The sequence below is a fragment of the Prunus mume genome, linkage group LG7 (assembly GCF_029339155.1).
Source record: "Prunus mume cultivar Tortuosa linkage group LG7, ASM2933915v1, whole genome shotgun sequence".
Lineage (NCBI taxonomy): Eukaryota > Viridiplantae > Streptophyta > Magnoliopsida > Rosales > Rosaceae > Prunus > Prunus mume.
Window position 1 is genome coordinate 17,169,512 of NC_142704.1, and position 11,091 is coordinate 17,180,602.

General features: G+C 36.2%; 2 protein-coding genes and 1 long non-coding RNA gene across 5 annotated transcripts; 1 reads left to right on the plus strand and 2 right to left on the minus strand.

Moving 5' to 3' along the window:
* Positions 1–2,410: 2,410 nt before the first annotated feature.
* Positions 2,411–3,855, minus strand: LOC103337096 (uncharacterized). Of its 3 annotated transcripts, none has more exons than XR_016128474.1 (3): positions 3,799–3,855; positions 3,098–3,339; positions 2,411–3,007 (listed from the first exon to the last, which is right to left on the minus strand). It is a non-coding gene; the product is annotated as an uncharacterized LOC103337096 (long non-coding RNA). The 3 variants fall into 3 exon arrangements; XR_016128473.1 differs by lacking the exon at positions 3,799–3,855 and adding an exon at positions 3,432–3,728; XR_016128472.1 differs by lacking the exon at positions 3,799–3,855 and adding an exon at positions 3,483–3,726.
* Positions 3,856–5,773: 1,918 nt separating this feature from the next.
* Positions 5,774–8,375, plus strand: CTF2A (FAD/NAD(P)-binding oxidoreductase family protein). Its single transcript, XM_008240171.3, has 6 exons — positions 5,774–6,108; positions 6,594–6,740; positions 6,878–6,943; positions 7,053–7,215; positions 7,383–7,611; positions 7,728–8,375. Exons 1-6 carry the CDS (start codon positions 5,867–5,869, stop codon positions 8,246–8,248), a joined length of 1,368 nt encoding a protein of 455 aa, XP_008238393.2. The 5' UTR covers positions 5,774–5,866; the 3' UTR covers positions 8,249–8,375.
* Positions 8,376–8,411: 36 nt separating this feature from the next.
* LOC103337030 (uncharacterized) lies at positions 8,412–9,879 on the minus strand. The gene is made up of 2 exons (XM_008240170.3): positions 9,454–9,879; positions 8,412–8,763 (listed from the first exon to the last, which is right to left on the minus strand). The coding sequence occupies exons 1-2, from the start codon at positions 9,710–9,712 to the stop codon at positions 8,741–8,743; spliced, it is 282 nt and encodes a 93-aa protein (XP_008238392.2). The 5' UTR covers positions 9,713–9,879; the 3' UTR covers positions 8,412–8,740.
* Between the last annotated feature and the right edge of the window lie 1,212 nt (positions 9,880–11,091).

Sequence of the window (11,091 nt, forward strand, 5' to 3'; positions counted from 1 at the left end):
AATAATTAGGGTTTGATTGATTAAATTGTGGGCTCCATAATTTACTCATGTGGCATATGACTCATCAAAATTGGACTAATTGTCAAAGGTGAATCAATTGAAGATAATTTGGTTAAATTGCCAAATTATTGGAATTGATTTTCTTAAATCCAATCAGAATTCCACAAAGGAAGGTTTTAAAGAGGGAAAGTTATTTAGGTCAAACATCCTGCAGGAGTCTATAAATAGGAGGCCTCAAGATGAAAGAAAAAAAGGAGAAGGGCTTAGACAAAAAAAATATTCAGAAGAAACAGAAAACTCTCTGCATTCTTGACCCCACTTTGGAAGAGCCACCAAGCACAACAAATACGTGTCGGTTCCTCCCTCCTAGAAAAATCCCAAACACCAAACAAGCTTCGTGCTACCCGTTTGATCAAGATCAAGTTTCTACGACCCTTGTATCAAACACAATTTTTCTTTAAACACTTTGGAGATCGAATCAGAGGATTCAATACGGAGATTGTAACTCTAAATTTCATCAATACAAATATTATTTTGTACACTTGTTATTGTTTCATTTGTCACAGAAAATTCGTGTTTATCATCTACATTGTCCATATGTGATCACAGAATTGTTAAAACCTAAATTTTTTTCATAGCCATTATCAAATATGAAAAATGAACGATTTTGTGTGTATGGCCAAAGTTAGAAATAGTGAGAGGGGAAACTCACACACACGCGTACCGTAGAAATTTGAATTCAGGACCACTTAGGTGGATAATTGTACTTATTTTGACATGTATCATTTTTGCATTAATTCACAGGCTGTAAAGTGGTGCCGTGTACATTTGGTGGGTTACCTATTCTTTCATTTTCCTGGAATAAGGATATTCCCCTTTTCAGTTGTCTCAGCAATGATAGATCAGAATGAATGACATTGAGAAAAGCGCATTTGAATGTCTAATTTGTGTTTAATTTTCATATTATTTGGAGTGCTACAACTACAAGGAAGTCTGATGTATATGTAACACATTTGTCATCGTTTGAATTTCAGCATCAGAGAGAAGAAATTTCGTATGGTGGGTTTTGTAAACCTCATGATCCGAACAGTTTATTGATCATCATTCAACCGTTTTTTTTGCCAAAATTTAGCCTACCCGGAAATCATTTAGTCATTTGATTTTCTTATTGCAATTATTTTCATATTGTTCATGAAAAATATTGTATTTGTATATTTCTTCGATCACAGTTACAAAACTGAACTTTTTTTTTTTGGGTTGAATTTTTTTATTTGTATGTGAGGGTAGCCCGAGTATGCTGCTTTGCTTGTTAGCTAGCTTCTATCGGGAGCATTGAGGGTAGGTGTTACCTACTAAACGTGCATTAGCTCAATACTGTTTCTCAAGTAGGATGGAAGCCTATGCTCAGTGCCTAGCCTCCTTACCTCCTATGCATACTTCCCTACATTATCTCTAGCAAAAAACAACAAATTTCCAAATTGATATTCGGAATTAAAATTTATATATGACGATCGATGTTCTTATTATCACGCACAATAATTTCTTCAAGTTCGAATTCGCCGATGCAGAACATGAAAAGAAAGGTTCATGCAAAAACATCTCACTAACATTAATACATTACATTACATGCTCTCTATGTTTATTCAGATCTTCAGGCTCTCTATGTAGGACTTTTCTGCTTTGGTGGAGATATATACTCATCTAAGCTACTTGCCCGCTTTGGGGTGCTCTTCATCAACAAGCTCCATGACAGGCTCCACCATCTCTTCCATGGGAAGGCTAAGAAAGCTGCCTATAGAAACCCTACTAATTTGATCGCTTGGAGTGACCCTGTGGAAAACACTCCTGTACAATCCATTGCTGAGGACCTCAAGATGGTTCCCTACGAGGACCTTAAGGGTACCCTCAATTTCCGGGACAGACTTCCAAGCATTGTTGTCGGCAAAATACATGATCTCGAGGCCTGACATGCTTTCAAGAAGGATTGTGATGATCGTGTGGTCTGTATATGTGATGCAATTCCGAGTATATTGCTTGATGGGGAGCATTGTGGGTATCTGTTACCTACTATCATGTGCATGTCTTGCTCAAGACTAGGGGTGGTTGCAGTTCGATAACCGCGAATTTTTGTCCAAACCGCAAACCGATCGACTATTTGCAGGTATGGTGATTTTTGAAACCTAGCGGTTTAAAACTGCAAGTTCTTTTTGTGTCATAAAAATCCAATCTTCCACATTTTAGGCCTAATTTTGATGCTTCTTTTGAAGCCTTTTGAGTTCAAGCATACTTTAACCCAAAAATATAAATTCACAACCTCAACTTCTCAAGCATATATAAATTCACAACCTCCTCAACTTCTCAAACATTCACAACCTCCTCAACTTCTCAAACATTCACAACCTAAAGAAAATTAAAGTTACAATTCCAAGCATTCTAATTAAAGTTAAACTTCTCAAGCATTCACAACCTCAACTTCTCAAGCATTCCAATTCTAAATCCTTTAAAGTTACAAACCAAAAGAAAAATGCAATGCAAAATGAATTAAAGTTACAACCCAAAGAAAAAATCTAATTCAAAGTTAATTAAGTTACAAACTAAAAGGAAAATGCAATGCACCAATGTTACAAACTCAAGTGTTGGTGGTGGTGAGTGGATTTGAAGGACCCCGTTGTGTTGTTTGAGCACCAATGCTATCTACAAAATGCAATTTTGTTTTAAATATAGTCGTGGTTTGCGGTAACCACAAGTTTTGAAAATCAAATACAACAACCGCAACCGCAAATACGGTTCGGTTCTTCATACCGCAAATGCGGTTCGGTTTTCAGCGATTGCGGTTCCATTGCGGTAAATTATCGATTGATTTTTGCGGTTTTTCGGTCTAAAATATCACCCCTACTCAAGACTGCTCCTCAAGTAGGTTGGACTGAGGCCTAAGCTCTCCATTATGGCCCCCATTATTTCAAGGAATAATCTATTGACCTCCATTGCATACTTTCCCAAGTTTTCTCTGGACAAATACATCAAATTAAATTTCTCCTAACTCCAAATAAATTTCAATTAATTTACCAACTTATCTGACAAAATAAGTTCAATTTACCTGAAATTCATGGGATTATGAGGCCATGAACCAATCCAATCGTCAATAGGGTAGGCATAAATCTTGATGAACTCCCTTGAAACGCCATCCAAGTTGTCTATTGGGAAAGTCCCAAATCTTACTGGCTTGTTTGCATCATCTGACAAGAATATTGTCTTCTGATCTTTTGGCAAATCGAAGAACTTTGACAATGAGCCAAGAGCATTTTCAGTGACTTCTTTGCTTACTCCTTGATTCTTAACCTACAACAAAAGGCACATATTTATATAAATGTTGTAAGTACATTACATAACGTCCACGACTAATATACAGAGCAATCTGAAATTATTGTTACCTGAAGCCCATTTTTTGGCAAGCATCGTGAATAGTTTTGATCACAACAGACCTTGTATGAGAGTCATGATGCAGCTGAGTAACGTCAATGGTGGTCACTTGTGATTGTGAAGGATGTAAAACTGGGAAGAGAGAGAGAGAGAGAGAGAGAGAGAGTGCGTGTGCACTGGCGGACCCAAGAATTTTTTAGAGAAGGGGCAATATTCGATTGAAGATTACTAGTAATGTTTCATAACTTTATAATTAAAAAATACAGAGAGAGCCACATCAAAAAAACTAATTATTATAAATAAAACATATTATAAATAAAATATAAATAAAACACCAGAAGAAAAAAAGACCAAAAAGGGGAGAAAAAAAACATAGACCTTGAGATTTGGGTCTGTTGGCTTCTTCAATTCAATTTAGGACTCTCTTTATATTAAGGGGAATACTAGCAACCTTCTCTCTAACCTTCTCCTTTGGACCTTCTCCCTTTTCCTCATGACATGTGTCACTTTCCTTCACTTAAAACGATGTAACTAATGCATCAAACAAACTAACATTTGTTTTCCAAGTTTACCCTTATTAAATGTTTTGTCATTCAATTTGTTCAAAAATAATTGTACAACTCTCTTACCATATGTAAACAATTAAATAATAAAAAATGTCAGTTAAAAAAAAATGTCTATCTTTTTCAGAGATAAAAATTCTATTTTTTTAAACACAAAAGAATGACCTAAAAATACACTCAATAGAAAGATCACATTTTTATACAAAAAAACGACTTCCTTCAAAAGGAAGTTCATTAATTGCATTTTTTTATACTACTAAATAAAGTTAAAGAGAATTTTCAGTGACAACTATATATATATATAACCCCAAATAATCAGATTCCATAGGAAGTTCATAGTTTTATTTATATTTTTTATATCCCTTGCTGCCTTTGGAGTTTGATTATTTGAAAAAAAAAATTCCTAAAATTCTGGCATACCAAATTTTAGATTAAACCAATGTCTCTTCTTACTTCCTTTGGAATCTTTCAGACAACAAAAAATAAAAGTAACTTTTTTTCTTATTTAATTTTTAAGTCTTATTTGAATGTCTCATTGCCTTTAGAGTTTTTTTTTTTAATAATAAAAAAAGGTTTTTTCTTAATTAATTTTTAACAAGGTAGTAAGAAGTTTGTAAAAAAATTTTTTTGGATAAATTAAAGAAAATAGTAAAATTAATATATTTAATAAGGGTAAAATTAGAAAACTAATGATGGCTTGTTTGATACATTAATTACATTATTTTAAGTGTAAGGAAATGGACACATGTCATGAAGAAAGTGGAGAATGTCCAAAAGAGAAGGTTGAAGAGAAGGTTGCTAGCATTCCCCTTATATTAAATTATTTATAATATTAATTGTACTTTGGCAGTGGGTTCCTATCCGCAAAATATAAGGCTTTATCCCTATTTTTTTTTCATTGCCCTGGTCCAAAATGAGTCGTTTTGGCCAGGGACTTTTTATAAAAAAGCATGCGGCTATGCTGCCAGCAACAGCCCACCAACAACGCAACACCACAACAAACAAAAAGCAATTTCGCATAGGCATTTCTTCGAGCAGATTGTGGGCACTTTCATGGCAGAGCTGAGGGGCAAATTCCACAACCTCCAGAGCTCTTTCCGGCGAGAGGTATTCACCTCCTTGCGCCTCTGTAGGTCTGCCTATGCGGGTGTGTGTGTTTTGAAAAGTTACCTATAATTAATCAGTTTATCAGAAGAAAAAAAAAAAAAACACAGTTACCTAATTGTAGTGTAAAGACAAAGGGGCAGTTCACAAATCTCATGTGCACATGGATTGTGGTTTGGTAATACCAAACAAAAAGAAACTAAAATGGCCCAACAAACTAAGCCCACAAGAAAAAGAAGGGCAGCCCCGAATCAATAACACGGTGTCAGCACAAAACAACAACAATTAAAAATGAACTTGTAATTGTCACTTCGAAAAGAACACTACTTCTTTATTGCAAATCATAGTTTGACACAGACAAAAATAATTTATCAAAAACACAAAAAAAAAAATCTCAACATACATATCAAACTGTGATTAACATGAAAGGAACTTCTAATGAAGGATACAAGTATTTTCCCTTCGAAAAAGTCATTATCAACTTTTTGTACTGCAATTTATCCCCTTTTTCCTTTAAATAAAAGAATACAAGATGACTTTATTGGGGTGTGAAAATATTTCATCTTGCTTTGGAGATGTATGTGTACAAGCCGAAACCAGGCCCAAAACCCATAAGATATGTTTTCCCGGGTAAAATCTGATCCAAATACCACTAGCCCATTTCATCATAGCCACTAATTTTCCATGGCTAATTGGCTGACCAACACCCTCTCTCTCTCTCTCTCTCTCTCAGAGCACAAAACTCTACAATGTTGTTGCATAAACACAACTGACCAACCATGGCTACAGTGTCTATGTCCCTGGTCTTTCAAAACCCACTTATTTCACCATACCATTCTAAAACTAGGCCACTTCCTTGCAACCAATCTAATTGCTTTCAAGCTCCAACCAGTACCAGAACCAAACCCACTTCTTCTTTTTCAACCATCCGAGCTCAATCTGGTACGGCTGCTCGCAAGGAGGATATTGTCATAGTTGGCGCTGGAATTGCTGGTCTTGCCACTGCACTCTCTCTTCACAGGTTGTTTAATTTGAACATGGTCATTTCTCAGACGTTTTGAATATTTACCACCCATGTTACTGACTTTTTCTTTTACCTGGTGTTAATCATTATGAACGGTAAAACTGGTCGTTTGACATGTTGTCATAACTTGCCTTGGTCAAATCATGGTTTGTTGGCAGATTTTCCGTGCATTTCAATAAGAAAAATCCCTTGAATTATGGTCTAAATTGATAAGAGAATATTCAATATTGTATGTACTGGACAAGATGTATTATAGAACATTTAAAAGAGATCTTGCTCATTGGAAAATGACCTTGATTTGCAAACTAATGGTTTTAAGTTCGAACCCCCATGACATCTTGATTGTGTGTGTATGAGAAAACCTATATTCCTCTTGTAATTTAGACTATCGCTTACATTAAATAAATAAATAAATAAAAGCATAATAACGTATGCTTTTTAGAGCAAAAGAACTCTAAATATCTATTAATTTTGATTAACAGGCTTGGAGTTGGGTCCTTAGTGCTTGAGCAAGCAGAATCACTTCGTACTGGTGGAACTTCACTCACCCTTTTCAAAAATGGGTGGCGAGTTTTGGATGCAATTGGAGTTGGAAATGATCTCAGAACCCAATTTCTTGAAATTCAAGGGTATATATGTTATTGTTTCTTTCTTTATGCTTAATCTTACAACTAAAATTATAAGTTTTGGACACCATGTTAAAAGCTCTGCATTGTGAAAAGCTACCCAATTTCCTCTGATCTGGTTCATGCAATCAGCTGTGCAGGATGGTGGTAAAGACAGAAGATGGAAGGGAGCTACGCTCCTTCAAGTTCAAAGATGAAGATGAAAGGTAATGAACTTACTCATGATCTTTCCGTGTTTTCTGAGAACATGCAATTCTTTTCTTTCTTTTTACTCAATCATGCACTCAAGTTTTGTTACTAAGTTTCACGGCACAGCCAAGAGGTGCGTCCTGTGGAGAGGGGAATACTGCTGGAGACTCTTGCCAATCAACTGCCAGAGGGCGCAGTTCGGTTCTCTTCAAAGCTGGCGAAGATTCAAAAAACTGAAAATGGAGAAACTTTGTTGGACCTAGTAGATGGTACTCAGCTATCTGCAAAGGTTATCCTTAATCTACTTTCTGAATTTTCTGTCGATCTTTCTCTAGGCAGATGGCTCAATCTTGTTATGTGTCACATCAGTTGGTATTAAACTATCACATTACAGATAATAGTTCATGCATGTAGTACCACTCGTTCTCATTTTCTCGTCTTGATGAATTCCAACAGATTGTAATCGGATGTGATGGGATTCGGTCTCCTATAGCTAAGTGGATGGGTTTTCCTGAGCCCAAGTATGTTGGTCATTGTGCTTTTCGTGGCCTTGCATATTACCCTGGTGGGCAGCCATTTGAACCAAAACTGAATCAAATCTATGGAAGGGGCCAACGTGCAGGATTTCTTCCAGTTTCTCCAACAAAAGTCTACTGGTTTGTCTGCTTCAACAGACAATCTCCAGGTAAATTTCTAAATTTCAAGTCTCCTAAGCCTAAGACTTGTTATGCATGAGTTAAATATAAAACATCAAAAAGGATCTGTAGCTATTTTTTACAACGGTAGGGCATCTTATTGCAGGTCCAAAAATTACTGATCCGTCTGTGTTAAAGAAGCAAGCTACAGAACTAGTCAGAGACTGGCCTTCAGACCTAGTGAACATCATAGACAATACCCCGGATGACTTGATCATTCGAACACCACTCGTAGACCGGTGGCTGTGGCCGAACATCAGCCCTCCAGTTTCAGCAGGAAGTGTTGTGCTGGTAGGAGATGCATGGCATCCAATGACCCCTAATCTTGGTCAAGGTGCTTGTTGTGCTCTTGAAGATGCAGTAGTTCTAGCAAGAAAGCTTGCAGGTGCTATCAAGTCACGACCAGATGCCATTGGAGATGCTCTCAGCTCATATGGAAGTGAGAGATGGCCTCGCATCTTTCCGCTAACGGTTCGTGCAAATCTTGTAGGGTCACTCTTGCAGTGGGAGAACCCTGTTGTGTGTTCTGTTCGGAACAATGTCATCTTCCCCAAGCTTGTTAGGTTAGGACCATTGTTGGAGCATACAAATTTTGAATGTGAGCCTCTACAAGCTCCAGTTGTGTAATGTTGGGAGCAATGTCAGCATCCCCTAAACTAATTAGGTTAGAAAGAGTGGGGAGAAAGATGCTTGAAAGGATCTTACCATACTAATTGTATATTCCACATTATACTGTCTATAAGTTGTTTCCAAATGAGTAGGCACAAACAAAAGAAATAAATCACAATGCTAAGAACCAATACAATTCTGCAATTCCCAAATGAATACCAATTTAATAGCTTGTTTCTGATTATGATATAAATTTCAACGAAGCTTCGATGCATATGTGCAATCAAGGTGTCTAATAAGACGGAACTAGGTCTACATTATATCACATTCATATAAATTGCTTACAAGAATTTCTCGAGTAAGAGGGAGCCTGCTAGTTTTTCTTCTCCAATAGTCTTGTGGGTCTAGTGATGCATAAATTATGAATTCAGATTAAATTCCTCCATCTCTTGTTTAATGGAAAGCTGCTCCTCCACCAACACTCAGTATTGCCCTCAATCTCGATAATCTTCATTCTAGAAAAAGGTGAATCACTGAAATAGAAGCAACCAATTAACAAAAAAACCTCCAAACACGAATTATCCTAAACTACAAGCATCCCGCATTGTTGCCTGCACTTCGGATATACCGAGAAAGGAATACCCGCCACGGTTTATAAGATAGGAGGCAGTGGAAGCAAAATGTTATCCAAAGACAAGGCTGGAAATAACATTTTTCAAAGATATGCCTTAACACTAGAAAGCGTTCACAAGAAAACCCGTTCTTCAGCTTTTCAGGATACTAAAACATTGTGCATATAAAACCACATGAAGAGACACAAGTGTGGCCCAAGCAAACAAAATAGTTTCAATCATGAAGCTGACTGATAAAGCCAAAATTGCAGTTTATAACTGCCTCAACAGTACAAGCTATGGCACCACAGCAGAAAATAAATACGAAAACATGTGATCATTCTAAAGTTGTAATCTTTAACCAAAAGCAAGCAAACTACTAATCCATTTCCTTTATAATCGGTTAAATTTTCTCTTAGATGACTTCACTCAATCAAATTGTCACCAGACTTTACAAGTAAAATCCATCAAATTGTACTGAATATGAAAACAAAACAAAATCCCAATCACAACCCATAAAGGCAAATACTTATATGAGTTGTTCACTGTCAGATTCAATGGAAAATAACAATCTTTGAGACAAATGGGCAAGTGGGTACTGTTGTATTGTACCTGGATTGGAAAAGAACCAGAGGATGATGGCGCAGAGGACGAGCAAGAGAGGTATGATGTGAATGGCGTTCTCTGCGGACCTGATACGATGCCGTTCCTTCTTCGCGACATGAGAGAGGGGATCGTATGTGGGTAGATGTAGATGCTGGTCTGAAGAGTCGTCTGTGGTTGGTTTGAAGGTTGAAGGTGGCGGTGAAGTTGATGAGGAGGTCACAACCAAGTCTTCTGAGACTCTGGAAGCACTTGCGGATCTGTGCATCTTTGAGTTATCAGAATCTTGGTCGTGATTGGAACAGAAGATGGTTTCGATTCTACTTCATTGCTCTCTGGATGGGTCAACAACAATAAGACGCCTTTCTTGAATCTTGACTACTCAAAATAAAATAAAAAAGAGAGATTTCCTGTGTTTTGTGACGAAAATAGTTTGCTATTTCTTTAAGGGCTTTTAAGACCATCTCCAACCATTGACAAATTTTGATAGGTAGAAATTGAGAAATCTCAAATTCGCGCCTCTAAATGTTTGTGGCCCAAAAACAATTTGGTTCAGTTATTACCAACCGCTGGGTGCTCTATTTCGTTGTTAAAATGTTATTTTCTTTAATGGAGTTTTTTTATAATTTAAACACATAATTGTGTTGTACTCAAGTGAAAATCTATTACACGAATGTTGAAAAAAAATAATGTCAAAAAATGGAAAAAAAAATTTAGAGGTTGTGGACTTAAAATATAAAATAAAATGAAATTGTAATAACAAAACATGGATAAAAACAATTTGCGTTATTACCATGTTGGATCTTTAATGGAGTTTTTTTATTCAATTTGTGCTCTTAACATAAAATGAAAAAATGGGAGGAAAAATTAAAATAAAATGAAATAATAACAAAACATGTTTTGGAAGAGTGACATCCATAAATGTTACGTTTAAAATGGGCTAGTATAACATTTTTTTTCCTTCCGCTCCAACCGGAAGGGGAAAACTTTAATTGTTTGAACTAATTAGACAATTTAAGGCTTGAAGTGGATTTTTAAATCATTTTTATTATAAATACATAGATGGTGTGTTTATGAATCAGGAATTGAATTCTATTTATGGAGGATTCTTGCGTTTACTTTATATCAAAGAATTAAAAAGTAAGTGGAGTCCACACAAAATTAGGAATTGAATTCTTGAACCGCTATAAAGTGATGAATAAAGTCTTCGTTGCCTTTTTTTTTTTTTTTTTTTCTGAGTTAGCAAGAAATAAGCTCAAAGCATCCGGAAGAAGAATCAAGTCCTAAGGGGAGTACTCTATTGTTCTTCCAATGACTGCTTGTTTTGTGTTAATATTTCCGGCAACTTTGAACATGGGTGAAGATGATTTGCTTATGTTGAATAGAGATTGTAGGAGCTTGGCATAAGAGCTTGGAGTGTAGGAGCTAAAGACCCACAATTTGGCAAATGAGAATTAATGCATTTGCTTGGCTTGATGTTGGATATGCTTGAGTTTGGGAATGATGGTTTTATTGTTTGAGGCTTTGACTTTGGTGGTTTGATTGTTTGCCTGTGATGGTTGCTAGGATGCGTATAGTAGTCAAATAAAGGGGGTTTCAAAGAGCATAGCTGAGGATAGAAAAGCTTAAGACTTTAAAGGCTATGGT